Raw genomic sequence first — 20,541 nt, forward strand, 5'->3', positions numbered from 1 at the left:
TCTGAGATACTGAATTTTCAGTTTTCACTAGCTGTAAGCCAAAATCATCAAAATGTAAAGAAATACACTTTTTGAATTGAATTACTGAAATAAATTAGTGTTTGTTAAGCCTTTTTTTTTTTTAAACTGCCACCCGCTCTATTAGGGGCTGGCATAGCACACTTTGTAAATCCTTTCTAAAAACAAGCAGTTTAAATAGCTATTTAGAGCGGTTTTCAGGTAGGTCACATGACTTGCGGCTGCTTTTCAGCTTCGATACACAGCTACTGCAGGAGGGACCGCAATCACCCTCTGACGTCAGCCGGGGAGATCATGTGGCCGCTCGTCTCCTCCCGCAGAAGCCCTGTCTCAGAGCTGTAAAGCGGCAGTGAGTCACGTGACCGGGCATGAAGACAGCTCTAAATAGCTATTTAGAACGCTCCTTTTTAGAAAGCATTTACACAAGTGTTGTGTGCCAGCCTCTAATAAAGGGGCCGGTGTTGACAATTTTAGGTTTTTTATTTTCAATCATAGTGACGTGCTGACAGGCAGGGAGGGGGGTCGAGAGGAGAGCAGAGCAGAGCAGGGCAGCGTATGACAGAGGGACGCACTGTGATCAGGGCTGAGTAGCCCTGGTTATCCTGGTCAGTATAGTGAGGGCATACAGGAAGTGGCAATGTCAAGGAGGTTGTGTTTTTAATCTGCTTCAAAAGGACAGGGATCTGTTTTTTTTGGGGGGTTAACACGTTAACCTTTTGATTTTTTTTTTTTGGAGATGCACCTGTATATCTCATAGTTTGTAGGCTCTATAACTTTCACGCAAACCAATCAATATATACTTATTAGGATTTTTTTTACCAAAGACATGTAGCAGAATAGAGTTTGGCCTAAATGTACAAAAAATAAATAAAAATGGATTTAAAAAAATATTTTATTGGATTTGTTTTCTAACAAAGTAAAAAATAGAATTTTTTCAAAATGTATTCTTTCTTCGGTTATAGCACACAAAATAAAAAAACCCAGGGGCGATCAAATACCACCAAAAGAAACCTATTTGTGGGTAAAAAAATTATATTAATTGTGTTTGCATACAGCATCGTATGACCGTGCAATTGGCAGTTAAAGTAAATGCTGTGCCAAACAGCACATATTGGCCTGGTCATAAAGAGGGTAAAATCCTCCCGGGCTGAAGTGGTTAAGTCAGAAAGAAAAAAAAAAAAAAAAGGTATGTGTCAATTTGTAGTGGGAGGACCTTAAAGCGGAGGTCCACCCTAAAGTGGACCTTCCGCTCATTGGAACCCTCCCCTCCCTCCTGAAAGGTGCCAATTGTGGCGCTGGAGGGTTACAATTGTGTTAAGGGGGGTGCAGGTACCTGTACAGTACAGGTATCTGCACCCACTTCCGGCGTAGATTCTGCAGAAGGTACACCCCTTTCCGCAGAATCTACGCCCCTTTCCGAAAGTCCCCCAATGTCTGCTGGGAAACACACGGATCCCAGAGACAGCGGGGACCATCCTTATTGCGCAGCACGACTCGCGCATGCGCAGTAGGGAACCGGGAAATGAAGCCGAAAGGCTCCACTTCCTGATTCCCATACCCAAGATGGCGGCGGCAGCACCCGAGAGATCAGCTTCGGGTGCCGACATCTCGGGCGCGCTGGGCGGGTAAGTGTCACTATTTTAAAAGTCAGCAGCTGCAGTATTTGTAGCTGCTGGCTTTAAAAAAAAAAAAAAAAAAAAAGGCGGACTCCCGCTTTAAGGTTGTGTTCACACTTATGCAAATTGAATGCAGGTTTCCTTGCATCCAATTCACATGACAGGAGACTGACCAGCTCTCAATGAAGCCAGTTCACAAATCTCCAGGGCGGCTGCAGAGCGGATTGCACAAGGGTCCCGTACATTTTTGGCTGTTTCAGGTACGAATTTCAGCAAAAAGCCCGATTTATCCCTGAAACAGAACAGGGATGCACTGGATCCCGACTGTGAGCCGCATCGGAACTAAGTGTGAAGCCAGCCTAAAGGAGCAATAAATAATATTAATAGATCAGTATTATGGTTGGTTCTACAGCACACACAAATATTTACTTGGGCAGTCAGGAGGGCCATATAGGCTGTACCACAGCCTCTAGGCACAACACCCATCCTTTCAAACTTCCCCCACCCCTTTTCCTCTGTGCTCCATCCCACCACGGCTGGAGCAGTGACAACCTTGATGGCTTAATTAAAAAAAAAAAAAAAAAAAAAAAAAAAAAAAGGTAAAAATTCCGAGCTTACCTTACCGACCAGCCTGCGACCAACCAAATTGACCTGTCCCAACAGTATGCGTTAACAGCTTTAGTTAAACACATAACATTTGTAAATACAGGAGCACAATGAACACACAGCCCATATGGCCGAAAAGTTGTCAGTGCGCCAATGCTCCTTGCTGCAGTGACCAGTTACAGGTGAGGGCAGTAACCACTTGTTTGGCTTGATGCCTGTCCTACCCAGCATTGAATAATAGCACATATTTCACTTTATTTTTGGGTCAGGTACCCTGTAGACTACTCCAAGCTGGTTATCCTGCTGACAGTGTGCTGCATGTGGCTGCCTAGTTGGAGGCCTGCACCATGATCTGGGCGAGTTGGTATCAGAGCTGGGAGGTGTGTGCAATAGCTGAGCCTATTATTTTAAACCACATGCAGGATAGGGATGCCAAAAACATTTTTTTTGTGTGCTTACCTGTAGGGATGAACCAATACCTGTTCTTTTAAGAACGAGTACCGATACTTGTGCTCAAGTACGCGCGGATACCGTGCAGTGCGATTTGAGCCCATACAAAATGAATAGGCTCAAATAGCACTGCAAAAAAAAAAAAAAAATCACGTGAGGAATGCAGTGCGAATTTTGTTCAAATGACATGCGGTTTCCAGCACCTCTCCTGTGTAAGCTCAGGCTGAAGTCATCATGACAAGGCTGAGTTCACACAGGAGCAGTGTCTGTGATTCAGACAGGAACCGCACCACTTTTTAAATTACATGAGATTCTTTGCAATGCAATTTGAGCCCATTCATTTTGTATTTGCTCAAATCGCACCACAAAAAAAAGGTATCGAAGCATTTGTACAAGTACTCATGCAAATGCTTAGTATCAGCACTGATATCAATGCAACCCTGCATACCTTTGTTTGCACAATCAATTGTGTGGATTTGCCATTTGGTTGTGCCGCATCTTTTCTTTGATTACCATTTCTTCCTAGGGCCCTTTGCACACAGGCGTTCTGATCAGATGCCCGGCAGCTTTTCAGGTGGACCTGATCGGACACTCCATTCACACCTATGGAACAGAAGATGTCAGCGGTGACAGGTCTGCTGACACCCGCTGCCATCTGATCGATCCAGCCAAATCCAGACGGATGGTGACCCCATTTTCCATCCGTCTGGCGGATCGGATGAAACTGGACAGGCGGTCCATTTTTATCCGATCTCCCCATAGCGGAGAGTGGGGATCGGACAGGTCTGTCTCAGCACAGTGAGCGGAGATGCACCTGTCATCCGCCTGCTCAGCAGGGATCAGCGAATTGATGCCCCCTGCTGAGCAAGTGGAATCCATCAAATGGACAAGCCCATTTAGAAAAAGGAGCCTAACCATGTTTGGACATTTGATGCTTTGCAGCCCCCAGACTTATGTATGCAGTTTTTCCCTTCCTTTCCTGTTCCTGTGACACTAGTATAAGAACTTTGGAGAACTGGAGGCATGGGGGCAAAAAACGCATCAGAAGTCTTACTGTAACCCTTTCCCCACACGAAAATAAAATGCTGCTGGTTGTGTCCCTATTAAAAGAGGATTTTTCCTTATTTTCTGTCCCTGTGATAATTCATCACAGCATTTAAAAAAAAAATAATAATATTCTTGTAGGTGTTGTAAAGTCTAAGTTTTTCACCTTACTGAAGCAACTGCCGCCTCGCCGTCCTCCCCTCTTTGAATAGATTGATAGCAGGAGCCATTGGCTCCCGCTGCTGTGAATCAAATACAGTGATAAAGGAGCCGGAGGGCGGGGCCGAGTCCTGCTGTCTGACAGGAGGAGAGAGGAGGAGCCGCTCTGTGAAAAACTCTTGCACAGAGCAGGCAAGTATGACAGGCTTGTTATTTAAAATAAACAAAAAAAATAAAAAATACCTTTACAATCACTTTAAAATCGGTTTGTGAAGAAAAGTTTAGATAAAAAAAAAATGGCATAAATAACATAAAAAAGCACTTTTTATTATACACACATACCTATAAATTTATCGTTGGTTATAAAACAAAGACAATAGCAGCACTAAGAGCTATAATACAGGCAGATTAGCAGCAAGTTGTGGTAAACATCGGACGCTCGCTTGGTATTCAGGCATTGTTGGAGTCAGGATCTTGCGGACAGACATTGGTTCACAACTTCCAACAAGTGCGAATTCTCTAGAGCAGCCGCCACGCGTTCTTTGTCTGCCAGCTGTTTATTGACTAAAGGAGGAAAAGTCACAATAAGTACATAATGAAAAGTGTATATTTGATAAAAAGTAACAGCACATTATCCCTTAATCTGCAGCGTTTTATTTTATTTTTTTTAAACAGCCAAGTACATGCAAACAGAAAACCTGTGCTTTGCCAAAAGGAGCAACAGGTACAGCCGAAGCTTATTTGGCTGTTATTCTCCCATGGATCACAAGAGTTCAGTTCATTCTGCACTCCTGTGACCCAGTTTCAGCAGATAGCGGGCTGAAAGTCACCAGCTCACGGAGCTCTGATCGATCAGCGGTCTTTGATCACTTGGTATGATTTTTTTCCCCAAAACTTCTCTTTTAACCACTTTGCGCCCAGGCCAATTCTGACATTTCTCTCCTACATGTAAAATTCATAATTTTTTTTGCTAGAAAATTACATAGAATCCCCAAACATTATATATTTTTGTTAGCAAAGACCCTAGAGAATACAATGGCGGTTGTTGCAACTTTATCTCGCACGGTATTTGCGCAGCAATTTTTCGAACACGTTTCATGCTTTAATTAAAAAAATTAAAAAAACACACACAGTAAAAAGTTAGGCCAGTTTTTTTGCATAGTGTGAAAGATGAAGATACGCCGAGTAAATAAATACTCAACATGTCACGCTTCAAAAATTGCACGCGCTCGTGGAATGGCGCCAAACTTTGGTATTTAAAAATCCCCATAGGCGACGCTTTACATTTTTTTACTGGTTACATGTTTTGTGTTACAGAAGAGGTCTAGGGCTAGAATTATTGCTCTCGCTCCAATGTTCGCGGCGATACCTCACATGTGTAGTTTGCACACCGTTTTCATATGTGGGCGGGACTTACGTATGCGTTCGCTTCTGCATACGAGCTCACGGGTACAGGGGCGCTTTAAAAAAAAAAACTTTTATTTATTGTCAATTTTACTTTTATTTTTTTAGTTTGACACTTTAAAAAAAAAAAAAAAAAAAATTATTACTTTTATTCCTATTACAAGGAATGTAAACATCCCTTGTAATAGGAATATGGCACGATCGAACCCATTTACAGTGAGATATGGGTTCAATAAGACCCCACATCTCACCTCTAGGCTGGGAAGCCTAAAATAAAAAAATTAAAAAACACTATCACGGCTTCCCAGCCCAGGCGGCGCCGTTATTTGAATGCAGAGGCCGGGCGTGACGTCATAACATCGTGCCCAGCCTTCGAACGATCATAGAGACTCCGGCGACCATCTGGTCTGCCGGAAATCTCAATGATCATTATCCGGGGGCTGGCGGATCCTGTGTCCGACTCACCGATGGAAGCACTGGAGGGCTGCGGAAGGGGGGGGGGGGGTGACGTCCCCTCCCGCCGCCTGTAAGAACGATCAAGCGGCGGAACAGCCACTATGATCGGTCTTATGGTGCAGGGAATCGCCGGCTGAAAATGCCCATATCTGAATGATGTCTGTAGCCTCAGGCATCATTCAGATAAAACCCCGGAAAGTCGAGCCCGTCCCAGGACGTCCTCCTGGTGCGAAGTGGTTAAAACTGAAGTTTAGTTAAACAATAAAATGTGTATACAGCACCAGGAATATAACTGAATGAATGGAGGAAAGGAGAGGAATTGGAGGGCAAGCAGCATGATCAGCACTGTCAGAGCTGAGGGAGTTAACCCTCACAGTGCTGAAGTCCTCCACTGTGAGGAGTAGCCAGCATCACAAGGGATGTTTTTTTTCTTACAGTAACTAGCAATATGTAGGGTACAATTCATTAGAGGCAAGTGCTTTATACCCAAAAAAAACATTTTTAACAAAACTTCAGTTTTAAAGCAGATGTAAAATCTTACTGAATATTTACTTTGGTAATGTACTGTGTATCATAAGTAATTGCTTTTTATTATAAATACATTTTTCCCCACCCTTTATTGTATTTTAGTGTGGTCTCTGCAGTCATTTCCTGTCTAAATGCATTCCAGCAATGGCTGCATGGAAATATTCTAGGCTAATTTCCGAATGGAGACAAGACGACCATGCCTGCCTAATCTGTGGTGTCCCAGCTGCCTATAGTCTTCAATGGAGACATCACTGAGACAGGTATTGAGCGTTATGGCAGATCACCAGGAATTATGTTAATGAGAGCTGCAGATTCATAAAGGATGAAAATGTGTGTACATCTGCTTTAAACATGAGTGCCATCTTTTCCTCCCTTTGCTTCCATGACAGTGCTGGGTGCCTCAGCGGCTTATCCCCAGCTTGGTTACATAATGGCCATTAAGGGAACCTTCTACCCCATGTAATCTCCAACCAAAGCCACTCTGGACTTATATAAGGCTTTTTCTCTTTGCTTCTGTAGGCAGTGGTGGGCGAGCAAAGGGAAAGTGGGCACAAGCAGCTAGAGTAGTGGTCTCAAAACTGTGGCCAGATGCCCTTTTTGCTTTTATCTGGCCTTTGGGGACAAAATTTCCCCCCCACCGACACAAATGAAGGTGCACAAATCCTCCCACTAATACCACTGATGGGATACAATTTCTCCCAGTGACACCAACAATGGGCCCTATGACACCAAATGATGTGGCACTATTCCTCCCAATGAGACAAACAATGGGGCCCAATAAAAAAGGAACAATTTATCCAAAGGGCACAAACAATGGGGCCCAATGACACCAAGGATGGGCACAATTCCTCCCAATGACACCAACAATTTGGCTTAATTACACCAATGATGGGCCCAATTTCTTCCAATGACACAAATAACAGGGTCCAATGACGGGCCACAGTGACACCAACAATGGGGTACAATTCCTCCCACTGACCCCCAATGATGAGGCACAATTACTCCCACTGAAACAAACAATTACTTTTTACCCACTGATGTCGGGACCTTTCTACTCCCAATGGCCACAGTGCGGCCCCCCTAAAGTCTGAAGGACAGTAAACTAGCCCTTTGTTTAGAATGTTTGGAGATCCCTGAGGTAGAGGATGGGATTCCCTTAATTAGCAGGTATTTCCTCACTTCCTGCTTTGGCTATGGGACAAGAAGTGAAGGCAAATCTCCCCAATTGGACACAGATGGCAGAAAATAAAACTGATAGGGGTTATAACCCTCCCTTCACTGCAAAATGGAAACACAAATGGTTTTGCCCATAGTTTTGCTTTAACTATTTTATTTGAATACACTCAGATCCGGCCACTTGGGTGTCTTTTTACATTTGACTAAAGTTTCCTTCTAGCACAATCCTCTTCAGCACTCACCTGCGTGTTCAGAAGCGTGCGTTCCAGGGGTAATATGGACATCTACCTGCAAAACATAAAACAAAAAGAAGACCTTACATTTTGGGAGAGAGTACCTCTAGTTTAATGACTGATAGGTACAAACATACTGTAGCTTTAGTAATTCACAAAAAAACTGCTTTTAGTAATTGGATAGCCGAGCTGGTCACAGATATTAAATTTATTCAGCTTCTGCAATTCTTCCAAATATAGTCTAGATTCTTATTACAAAAAGGTCAATTGGACCATCTGTAGTAGCCCAAAAGGGGTGGGAAATTACTACTATGTCAAATAATATTATATAAAATATAATAATTATGGCTTGTTGAGGTATTAGAAAAGGAACATTTTTATTATACAGGATTTATATCGCGCCAACGGCTTGAGCAGCGCTTTACAATATATAAGTAGACATTACAGCAACAATACAAGAGGGTTACATAATACAAATTTCTCTTTAATAGTTAGCCTCATAGATTGATCAGCGTTAGAGCCGGTTCACACAGTGGGCGATGCGAGGCGACACGACTCGCCTCGCTCTCGCAAGTCGCCCCCGTTCTGTACAATGGAACCGTTCTGAGAGGAGCGACTCGAGTCGCTCCGACTCAGAAAAAAGGTTCCTGTACTACTTTTGGGCGACCTCGGGGCGACTTGCATTGACTTCTATACAGAAGTCATCTGCAAGTTGCCGCTGAGGTCGCGGCGAGGCAAGTCGGAGTCACCTCGCCTGCAGTGTGAACCGGCCCTTAGGCTGTAAATTCAGGGTTGGCAGCGTTTGACATGGCGGGGCAATGGGGCTCTCGGACAGGACTGATCTGATGTTGAATTTCTCTCTCTGAAACCAATCTGCTCTAATGATCATCATCTTCCAAATTAAGCACACTTCTGTTCTACACATGTATATTATAATTTACTAGCATGTCAGAATGCTCAAATTGAATCTGCATTAGATACACATCATGGTTTGGATTAGTTTAAACCCCTTCAATCCAACAATAAAATAAATAAAAAGACCCAAAGTTGACAGTGTGCTGATCATGCCCCGTATGGGTGAGCTGTTCATGAAAACAAGAGACAATTATATGACCGGCACCAAAGCAGCTAGCCACCGTCTATGGCAGGCCAGAAAAGAGAAGGGCCAGGATTACAGTTATTAAATTATTTTCCCTAAAGTCTAACTCCAGACAAAGCATTTTGATGTGCGCCTAAAGTGGTTCTAAAGGCTCAAGGTTTCTATGCATGATGGTTAAACATGTGTGCAGCTCCCCCAGCCCCCCTCCCCCTAATACTTACCTGAGCCCCGTCTAGATCCAGCAATGCGCACGAGAGCCTTGGCTCTCCAGGGACTCTCCCTCAAATCACAGCCAGTGAGCCAATGAGAGAGAGGGGGCAGGGCTAAGCCTAGGCTGTGTGGGTGAATGGACAAGCAGAGCCGTGGCTCAGGTACGAGCCTGCTTAGGTGCCCCCATTGCACGCTTCTGGCTATGGGGGCAGTTGACAGGAGAGAGGGGCCAAGAACACCAGTGAGGGACCCGAGAAAAGGATCCAAGCTGCTCTGTGCAAAACCACTGCACAGAGGAGGGGAGTTTACCAGGTTTAGACAAGAAAGCCTTTAATAGCACTTTAATCTCAATCCATTTATTTTTCCATCTTTTTATTTCCGTGACCCCGTTGGGGAGATTTTACCCCACTTCCTCTCCTTGTGACACCAACACAAGAAATGGGAGGTGCGGTCATCACTGGGACAGGATGGCCAGACAGTATAAACAATGTTAGAAACTTTGACCCTTCTCTGCTATAAAAGCTTTTTTTTTTCCCCCCCTGCAATTTCCCATCATTACTATCCGTTTCAACAGAAAAGGAGGGCAAGTTTCCGCAATTGGCACACAGGTGGCAATAAATAAAACATGGCAGAGGTTCTGATCCTTCCCCACTTTATCTGAAAAGAATATATTTTAGCTCAAGTTGGGCATTTTCATGCTGAATATATAGAGTGGGGAACAGTTGGAGCCTACCCCGTTTCCCAGAAAATAAGCCCTACCCAGAAAATAACACCTACAAGGACTTTACGGCTTATTTGGGGGGGGGTAGGGCTTATATCGCAGCCATCGGCGACAATCACGCTAGGTCTTATTTTCAGGGAAACAGGGTATTGTGGGTTTTTATTGCCGTCTTTGACCTTACGTGGGAAATTTCTCCTCATATCCTGTCAGGACAGGAAGTCAGACAGTAAATCTCTGGGACACAGACAAAAACACTTTTAGAAGAGTGAGAAAAAGGCTAGAACTTCATCGTTTTATATGATGCAAGTGCATTTTAGACTATACAAATAAAAAAAAAAAAAAAAAAAAAAAAAACAAACAAACAGTATTATATGCTAGGGGGTCAGATTTTACCATCTCTACATGTGGATGAGACGATGGGGCAAAGAAGTTAGAGGAGGAAGGAGAAATATACCAAACTGTGGGTCTGCTGTTGCTGTGAATGCCATCTACTCCCTCGAGGCGAACACCCTCTGGTGCCTGTAGCAACAAAGGAGGAGCGCAGTTGGAAGCACCACGCATGAGCTTCTGAATATACAAGGCTGCTGAAGCACTTTAAAAATGAGCGCTTGTCACTTTATTTGCAAATCAATATGGACTTATTACACTGCTAAAATAAAAAGTACTGAACACCATTTTTCTACATTTCATAAGGTCCTATTGACATGAAATTCTCATCACGTCAGTAACAATCCATACTAAGTAACCAAAACAAATAAGTTTAGAAAATTTAATAAACTAGAAGGACACAGGGAAAAAGTATTTAACACGCTAACTGAAATTGAATAGTTCGTACAAAAATAAAAAATTGAAATTGTTGGTAATGACAGCTTCAAGACGCCCCCTGTAAGGAGAAACTAGTCGCATGCATTGCTCAGGTGTGATTTTGGTCCATTCTTCCACACAGTCTTCAAACCTTGAAGGTTTCATGGTCCTCTTCTATGAACTCTGATCTTTAGTTCTTTCCATGGATTTTCTATTGGATTCAAGTCAGGCAATTGGCTGGGCCATTCTAACAGCTTTATTTTCTTTAAAACCAATTGAGCGTTTCCTTGGCTGTGTGTTTGGGATCGTTTTCTTGGTGAAGTGTCCACCCTCCTGGTAGATGGCAGCAGATTTGTATCAAGAATGTCTTGGTACATTTTTCCATTCAGCCTTCCTTCAATGACATGAAGTTTGCCAGTACCGTATACTGAAATACAATAAAAAGAACCGCTGCTCCAGGTGTGTATAAAGATAAGGCTGATTGGAGTATCTTGCAGAGTGCTAGCCCCGGCACACCTCCGTGGGAAACTTGGAAAGAAGAAAGAAATGGCTGCATATCCAGAACTTCGGATTGCCTTTTATTTTGCTTCACAAAGAGAACACCAGAGACACCAAACTGTGGTCACAGACGCATCACACATACATCTTGTGCTTAATCATTACCGTATGCTGAAAACCAGCCCTACGCCATGAGTTTTCCACCTCCAAACTTCACTATTAGTATGGGGCGTTTCTGGGGTGATGTGCAGTGCCATTTGACCTCCAAACATGGTGTGTATTACGGCATCCGAAGAGTTAAATTTTGGTCTCTTCTGACCAGACTTTATTCTCCTAGTATTTCACAGGCTTGTTTAAATGTTGTGCAGCAAACTTTAAACAAGCTTCAACTTACTTTTTCTTCAACAATGGATTTTGGCTAGCGTACAGACCATGGCGGTTAAGTGCATTACTTATTGTTTTCCTTTAAACAATTGGACCTGCTAATTCCAGGTCTTTCTAAAGCTCTCCACGAGTGGTCCTTGGCTCTTGGACAATTCTTTTCACCTCTGTCGTGGTCATGAACGGTTTATGGCAAATTATGTTCTTTCCACATCCAGATTTTTGCCCCAACAGTGCTCACTAGAACATTCAAACGTTTAGAAATTCTTTTAGAGTCAATACCATCAGTTTGCAACAATAAGGTTGCAAGGGTCTTGAGAGAGCACTTTACTTTTACCCATCACAAGGTGTTTCTTGTGTGACACCTTGGTAAAGAGACACCTTTTTATAGGCCATCAGTTGAGACTTAACCAGCTGATATTAATTTGCACTGACAAAGGGCAGAATTGCTTTCTAATTACGGATAGATTTCAGCTGGTGTCTTGGCTTTCCATGCTTTTTTGAACCTCCCTTTCTTCATATGTTCAATACCTTTTTCCTGTGTCATTCCATTTTGTTACACAGAACCTCATTTCTGAACTTGTTTTGGTTTCTTTGTTTGTACGGATTGCATGGGTTAACATGTGGTGAAAATTTCATGTGAATAGCACCTTTAGAAATATATTTACCTAGAAAAACGGTGACGTGTTCAATACTCATTTACCTGCTGTATTGCACAAGTTTATGGTCTTACTACAGTGCTCGACAAAACCCGGTCGCCAGGTCGCATTGGCGACTAGAATCAGCGACCTTGCGCCTGGGGCAGCATAGCTGGGGGTATCCCGTCTCCGTGGACCCCCCCCCCAGGCGGCCGGTAATTGAGCCCCCGGCTTTGAGGCCTTCAGTGATCCTATGGTTCCTTCTGGAATCTGGCGCCCGTTGGAATTACAACCAACAATGCTAATCGGATTGCCTGCCAGTCTTTCTCCATCCCTTTACTTAGAACCCCCAAACAAAAAAAAAAAATTTATATATTATATATATATATATATATATATATATATTTTTTTTTTTTTATTATTTATTCTAACACCCTAGAGAGTAAAATGGTGGTCGTTGCAATACTGTCTGTCACACCATATTTGCACAGCGGACTTACAAGCGCACTTTTTTTGGGGAAAAAAATTTTATTTAATAAAAAAAAAAAAAAAAGACAACAGTAAAGTTAGCCTAATTTTTTTTTTTTATATTGTGAAAGATAATGTTACGCCGAGTAAATCGATACCCAACATGTCACGCTTCAAAATGCCGCCCGCTCATGGAATGGCGACAAACTTTTACCCTTTAAAATCTCCATAGGCGACGTTTAAAAAAATTCTATAGGTTGCACGTTTTGAGTTACAGAGGAGGTCTGGGGCTAGAATTATTGCTCTTACTCTACCGATCGCAGCGATACCTCACATGTGTGGTTTGAACACCGCTTTCATATATGCGTTCGCTTCTGCACGCAAGCTTGGCGAGACAGGGCGCATTTAAAACATTTTTTTTTCTTATTTTAACTTTTATTTTAATTTTTTTCAATGTTCTTTTAAAAAAAAAAAAAAAAAAAAAAAGTGTGTCACTTTTATTCCTATTACAAGGAATGTAAAAATCCCTTGTAATAGAAAAAAGCATGACAGGTCCTCTTTTATATATGAGATCTGGGGTCAGAGAGACCTCACATCTCATATTTACACTAAAATGCAATTTAAAAATGTCCCTCTAAGAGCTATGGGCAATGACTTGGAGACAGGTGGGGGGCTGGGGGCTATCTTCCCCTCACTCGTCTCCATGTCAGGCCAGGGACAGGTCCAGATCGCCGTCACGGACCTGGCTCCTAACTTTTTTAGCTGGCTCCTAGATTCCAAGCAAATTTGTCAACCCCTGTCTTACTATATCGCTAAACTTGTGGTTATATATTTTTAATACTTTTGCATATGCTTATGAATTAATCTATATTAAATTGTTTTTTTTATGCATTAATTCTCACACATATGCCAATGTTTTCAGTATGATTTATAGTATGTGACACTTTTTGGCATTTGATTAGGAACTAGGGTGTGCTTGTTAACAAAACATCATATGAAGGTTCTTTACACTTTTTTTATTTTTGCAAACACCATACCCACTGTCCCCATTTTTTTTTTTATTAAACAGAGACCATTTTGGTAGCAGTTTTAGTGGAGGCAGAAGTTCTTTACATATTGAAATAGAATCCACAAAACCATTGTGTGGATCAATTTTTTTCTTTGAGGCAATAATCCAGGGATCTCCTAACTGCGGCCCTTTGCTCGCCTTTATCTGCCCCTTGGGGCACTATTCATCCCACTGATATGAAACAATATTCTGCCCTCTGACACCAAAAATAGGGCATAATTCCTGCCACTAACAATGGGGCACTAGTCCTCCCCCTAATACCAAAGGTGGAGCACCGTTTATTCCCAGTGATGGCTGGAAAATGTTCTATTCCCGCTGGCCACAGTCCGGCCTCTAAAAGTTTGAAGGAGAGTAAACTGACACTTTGCTTAAAAAGTTGGAGACCCCTGGTTTTAACTATACTTCAATGACTGTGCTGTACGGCAACATTAAATTGTAGAGATTTCTTAAAAGTGTAAGTTTACCTTTAGATTAGAAAATCTGTTAGGTGACCTTACAGTGGACCCCACCTCCGCCCCCCAGTCCCATGTACTGTAGTCACACGATCCTGCTCTGTCAGAGACCGGACCACCACTTCACCGGTCTGTGGATTTGACATTCTCCTGGCCTTCGCTCCTTGCAGCACTAACAGGACGAGCTAGACAGATTCTGATTGGTCAGCGCCATCCATGTGATGGTGCTAACCCATTAGAATGCCTCGTCCGTACACGCCAAGGCAGTATGGAAGGGGATTAAGCCACCGGGATTTCAAATCTCTGGACTGGTGAAGTGGCGTTCCAGTCCCTGACAGAGCAGGATTGTGGGACTACGGTACAGCAGGACTGGGGGCGGGGGAGATGGGGAGGGAGTTCAGTGTAACGTCTTACAATTTAAAGTGTATGTATAGCTAACATATTTTTCCTAGCTTGGGATAGTGAGGAAGGATTAGAACCCTCTCAGGTTTGAAATGTGGTCTGTATTCCCGCTGGAAAGATTCACCCTCTACATTTGCCCAGTAACCACCATCAGTAGGAGAAAAAGTGATGAGAAATGCAAGATTTTAGGAGTTGTCCCCAGAGTAGAAATTGAGGGTAAATTTTCCAGTAGAGAACCTGTTTTGGTGTCAACTGTCTAAGGCGCATATCCTATTGCTTTGGAGAGATTTCCACTCACTTCCTATTGCATGTCCAGGACAGGAAACCTCCCCAATGGGACACACAGTTAAAATGAACTGATTAGGTTTAAACCCTCCACAGTCAATCAAAAAAGGATATACATACACTAACTGTCCACTAATAGGGCTACATAAAAACCCTCATCCAGAATTATGGAGTGCAGGAGGAACTCAATATTCCACTTACCTTAAACCTCTCAGGCAGAGAGCGCAGAAGCTTAACTTTAATAGACAGTCCGATAAGGGTGGCCATGCTGCAGTGCGGGATTGTAGGGGTGAATTCCACGGACACGGAGCCCTCATCATCATTTACCTACATCATACAATAAACATTTGTCTTTGATACCAGTAAGAAATGCGTTATATTCATGGTGTCATCTTGTAACAGCATGGAACAAAAAACATCCAAATGGCACTGGTGATGTAATTAATGCTTCCCAAATGCTATAGTAAACTAAGAGATAAATGTGAGAGTCAGCTTGTTATATTGGGGGATAGCATATCCCCCTGAAGACATCAGTCGGACGAAACATGTTGGGCATGGCTCGTTTGTGACATCATCACGTATCACCCCATGCTTGTTGCCGGCCTGATTGAGCATATTGTATTGCAGAGCCTGCTATACATTTTTCTCTAGGGAATCGGTTTTACTGTTACGTTGCACCCACGTAATGTGGATGTGGGAATCACTTTTTTAAATAAAGGAAACTTTTTTTTTTTTTTTTAAACATACTTTGATGAGTTTACTTTGCATCCATTAGTGACGTCAGCTGTCGAGAGCATCCATTTCCATCCTTGGATATGTTGTGCTGAGCTCATTATGACCATTTAGAACATGAGCCATCGGATCTGGTAAGAGGTGCTTTTGAACGTCAGAAGGTGGTGTAATCTCCTCTATTATGGGGGATCAGATCACATACATTGAAGGAAATTGATTTCTATCCACATTTTATGGAATGGATTTTACATGGAAAGAGTGTTAAAATCTTTTTTTTTTTTCTTGTTTGCCTCTTTTGATCACAATTCCATTGGACTTTATAATTTAGGGCTCTTTTACACGGGCTGTCTAATCAGGACCCAATGTCAGTTTTTCAGGTAGATCTGTTCGGACCCTCAAGTCTCCTCTATGGATGCCAACGGTGAAATGTCTGCTGACATCCGCAAAAAACAGACAGAGGGTAGTCCTATCTTCCAGCCATCAGGCGTATCGGACGGGATAAAAAAAATAAAAAAATATAGACAGGAGGTCCGTTTTCACCTGATTTCCCCATAGAGAAGAGTGGGACTGTGTCCGTTCAGCACAGTGAGCAGAGACAAACCCATCATCTGTCTGCTTAGCGGGGATCAGTGGAGCAATCCCCCGCTGAGCAAAAGGATTTGATTCCACGGAGGTGCCCGTCTGACAGGGGCCTTAGTTTTATCCATCAACTTCTTTTGTGTATGTACCCCCATCTCTTTCTCCTGGAGCCGTCAACTACTGGGACCCTCCTGACCTTCCAAGTCTGAGCCCTGACCTCTATTCCTGGGATGACCATGAAGTCAGCACACAGGTGTGCAATTAGAAAACCTACCAAAATAAGGCATACACTGCTCATATGCACCTATGGGGGTTGCATCTCCACAATAAATGTAAAAAATAAATTATATATATATATATATATATATACATACACACACACACATACAGACATGTACTGTACCTTGACTCGGATCTCCTCCAAAACATTCAGCTCTTCCAGGCTCAGAGGGTGCTCCGGGTCATTGATAGAACGAATGAGATGTAACATGTTAAGGATAATGAGGCTAATATATTATATTGCATCTCTATCAGTCAGTTCTTTTCAATAGTGCATTTTGGTACAGGCTGTGCTATGATGAATCTATACGTTCACCAGGATCTAGTGACATGCCCCTGTGGTGATTTTATAGCTTTGTATCTATTTTTCTATTTTTTTATCTTTATGTAACGAATATAAAATGGTGCACCTCTGCATCCCTTGCCTGGACAGAGCTCAAGTAGGAGATTTTGGGATGTCACGTCTCCTAGAAGCAATGCTAAATGACATTCCGCATCCCCTGGCTGCCTAAAGCTCAGGTATGGAATAAAGGGAGGTCAGCTACCCTACAGTGTTACATGGAATTCTGCATTCTCTTGAAGAGCAGTACCCATTTCTCAGATGGCAGGTTCCTCATGTAACACTTCTTGCAGGAAAGCCGGTGTCCTGTCCCGTCGGTTAGTGTCCGCTGTGTACTGCGCATGCTCCTCTCCACATTAGATAACCCCCTGGGAAAAGCGCTCTCTCCCGGGGGTGGCGGGGGGGTTACCTTGCGGGCGTGTTCCCAAGTCCAGGATTCGGTGTTGAGGGACTTGGCTCCGCCCCCGGCAGCTGTGTCATTGTATTTGCTTGACAGCAGCGGGAGCCAATGGCTGGGTTGCTCATCAATCTATCCAATCAACAGCCGAGAACCCCCTAGCAGAGAGAAGGCTGGTCACCGACAGGTGTTTTTTCACCTTAATGCATAGGATGCATAAGGTGAAAAAACACAAAGATTTACAACCCCTTTAATCATGTGCTTCCAAAAATAAGAAAAAAGAAACCCCCATTGGAATCCAGGCGTCCTGCTCCCTGCATGTAGATTAAGGGCTGGATGCATGGGTTAGGGGGGGCTGCACCCCTGCATGAGTGGTCGCCACTGCTCCTGTCTAAATTGGCCCTAATATGTGTATGAATGAGAGTTAGGGATCTTAGATTGTAATCACCTTGAGGGCAGGGACTGATGTGGATGTACAATATATATGTAAATTAACAGCACTATATAAGAACCTGAAATAAACACAACCCCTGCTGTAAAGCGCTCACATAGGAGTACACAGGAATCCCACTTTTCCTCTAAGTAATCACATGATATCAGAGCTCACATGGAGGGATATCAGTGTTAAACATTGATCAGCCATAACATTATGGCTACCCACCTAATATTTGGTAGGTCCCCTTGGACTCCACTAGACCTCTGAAGGTATGCTGTGCCATCTGGCACCATCATAGCAGATCCTTCCACTTCTGGCACCATGTCTCACACAGCCCCATAGAAAACGACTCACCAGACCAGGCCACCTTCCTCCACTGCTATCATCCAGTTCTGATGCTCACATGCTCATTGTAGGCAATTTTGGCTGTGGACACGGGTCAGTATGGCACCCTTTTGATGGTTCCTGAACACTGCAGACTGAGAACTAGGGATGGGCTCCGGGGGGGGGGGGTTCACACAGCCCACGTGCAGAGCCCGCCAGGAAGTCGGCACTGCGCTAATCACAGGCAGTGAGACATTGTCCCTACACGCAGCTGCAGAGATCGGGAAAAAATGTCTCACGGTCTGTGATTAGAGCAGTGCCAACTTCCTGCGCGAACCCCCCGGAGCTCATCCCTACTGAGAACATCCCACAAGAGCTGCAGATCTGCTCTGACCCAGTCATTACAACTCGCCTCTTCTCAAAGTTGCTCAAATCTTAACGCTTGCCCAATTTTTCTGCTTCCAAACTATCAACTTCAGGGACAACATGTTCACTTCCTGCCCAATATATCCCACCCACTATGAGGTGCCAGTGTAACCTGATAAAACTTTTACCAGTCACTGGTCATAATGTTATGGCTGATCAGTGTAGAACACAATACCAGGCACCCCTCCCCTCTAATGTGAACTCGCTCCATGTTAGTATAAAACCGTGCACCCCAGCAGTGCGGGGATAGCGCCCTCCAGCGGTCATCTCAGGATATCAAATATCTCCCGATCGTCGATCTTGTCGTGCAGCTCCTCATCCTCGTCCTGTGCGGTCACCTGGCGCTCCCCGCTCCGCTGGTAGATGAGCGGATTGGCATTCTCTAGCTGGCTGCCACCCACCATCTCCGGCTCCACACTATCCGCACTTCCCGGAAACCATACCGAGACACTTCGCGTTCACGTGACCAGCTCAGCGCTTCTCCTCATTGGCCGCCTTTAGGGCTCGTCTCTCTATTCATTGGGCGTCCAAGCTCTAGGGGCTGCATGGCTTCAGGCGGGGCTTACTTTTCCGGAGCCTATTGGAATCTGAAAAGCAAGCTCCGCCTTTCCATAAGGGCGGAAGTGCTTGGTGGCCATGTTTTTCTCTGGAAAACGGAAACTTTGTTGTCTATTTTTTCTGACAGCAGACACTTTTTTAATTTTATTTTTAGGTTTTGCTGGCCTGGCTGCTGCCTATGTTTTCTATGAAAATAAAGAGGATCTTGATTGTAACAGTCACGCATTGTCTTTATAGATTGCAGGTCTTTCATACACACCTCAAGGGATGGATGAAATAAGGCAATGCAGTTTTGTAAACAGTATGGCTGGGTTCACACTGCAGTAAGGAGAGGCTGGCAGCAGGGGTTTGGTGTGTCGTGGTTCACCGTTTCAACCCAAATTTTTGGCAGAATTCGGACCTGAAACAGAACAGAAGACGCACAGGACTCCTGTGCAAAGCTGCTCCGGAGATGTGTGAACTGCGGCACCCTGACACCCAGTCACAATCTGATGACATTCATATTGGATGTGTGAAACACACATCCAATATGCAATAATGTGAACCCGGCCTAAGGCTCCGCTTCCACTTATACAACTTGTTCTGCGACTTGGGACTGCAAAGTCACACAACAAGTTGTATCCCATGATTTCCAATGAGTACCGTTCATATCTGTGCAACTGCAACGTAGTCCCGGCGCTACTTTGGTCTGACTTTGATGCAACTTGAGGTCCATAGACCTCAAGAATACACAGGCATTGCTTCAAGTCGCATCAAAATTGTACAACTATCAGGTCGCAATAGTGGAAACCTAGGCTTAAGACCCCTTTTACACTGAGGCCGCTTTCAACGTTTTAGCGATAAAAATAGCGCCTCTAAAGCGCCTCCCATTCATTACAATGGATGCTTTCACACCCGGGCGGTGCACTTGTGGGATGTTCGGAAAAGTCCTGCAAGTAGCATCTTTGGGGGGTGGTTTGGGAGCTATATACAGCACTCCCAAAATGCCCCTGCCCATTGAAATTAATGGGCAGCGCTTCCGAAGTGCCTAAAAAGCGATTAATATTTTGTTCTGTTGTATGGTCTTATGGCTGCACCATCTTTATGCATTTTTTAGGGTGTGCCCCCAAATATTTTGTTTGTCTATTGTATGTATTCTGACCAAATACGTTTAGATGAGGAGCACCCCACTCCCTCATTAAGTACCTCTCATTAGTGTCCACCTGTGTCATGGTGGAGTCCTCTATTTCTTCCATATAGAGGAGTGTATTGCTCCCATGGTTCAGAGAAGCAGGATCTCCCGATCTATGGATAGTGTAGGACCCACTAATCATAGGGTACTTTGTCGCAGTAAGTGGGCTTAAGCACCATATAGCAATATGGTGTGACCAAATCCCCATATTTTTTGCTAATGTTTTTTGAAAATGTCTAGGTCAGGGGTCTCCAAAATTTCTAAGCAAAGGTCCAGTTTACTGTCCTTCAGGCTTTAGTGGGGCCAGACTGTGCCCAGTGAGAGTAGTAAATGCCCCGGCATCAGTGCCCCATCATTGGTTTTGATGAGAGAAATAGTGACCCATTTTTTATATCAATGAGGAGAATAGTACTCCATTGATGGTGTCAGTAGCAGTAGGGGGAATGGTTAGGGTTGCCACCTGTCCGGGATTCACCCGGACAGTCTGGGTTTGGAATCATGAGTTCGGGTTTCGGATCGCATGAAACCCGGACACATTATTCAGACCAGACTATGGCTTCCCAGCAGGGTTGCTGGCTGCAG

The 20,541-nt window shown here is 43.8% G+C and overlaps 1 protein-coding gene across 1 annotated transcript; it reads right to left on the reverse strand.

Moving 5' to 3' along the window:
• Window positions 1–4,199: 4,199 nt before the first annotated feature.
• CIAO2B (cytosolic iron-sulfur assembly component 2B) lies at window positions 4,200–18,724 on the reverse strand. The gene is made up of 5 exons (XM_077485873.1): window positions 18,506–18,724; window positions 16,432–16,509; window positions 14,919–15,044; window positions 7,700–7,745; window positions 4,200–4,457 (listed from the first exon to the last, which is right to left on the reverse strand). Exons 1-5 carry the CDS (start codon window positions 18,632–18,634, stop codon window positions 4,360–4,362), a joined length of 477 nt encoding a protein of 158 aa, XP_077341999.1. The 5' UTR covers window positions 18,635–18,724; the 3' UTR covers window positions 4,200–4,359.
• Window positions 18,725–20,541: the final 1,817 nt, after the last annotated feature.

This window comes from Lithobates pipiens, unplaced genomic scaffold, assembly GCF_037356315.1.
Source record: "Lithobates pipiens isolate NorthernLeopardFrog02 unplaced genomic scaffold, aLitPip1_a1.2 Scaffold_18, whole genome shotgun sequence".
Classification (NCBI taxonomy): Eukaryota; Metazoa; Chordata; class Amphibia; order Anura; family Ranidae; genus Lithobates; species Lithobates pipiens.

What these genes read in the sequence shown, in the direction of transcription:
- CIAO2B (XM_077485873.1), bottom strand. Translation starts at nt 18,634, where the DNA reads ATGGTGGGTGGCAGCCAGCTAGAGAATGCCAATCCGCTCATCTACCAG. An exon ending in TGGAGGAGATCCGAGTCAAG is followed by an intron (nt 15,045 to 16,431) that starts GTACAGTACATG and finishes TGTATGATGTAG; the next exon opens with GTAAATGATGATGAGGGCTC. An exon ending in GCACGCTTCTGAACACGCAG is followed by an intron (nt 4,458 to 7,699) that starts GTGAGTGCTGAA and finishes TTCCTCCTTTAG; the next exon opens with TCAATAAACAGCTGGCAGAC.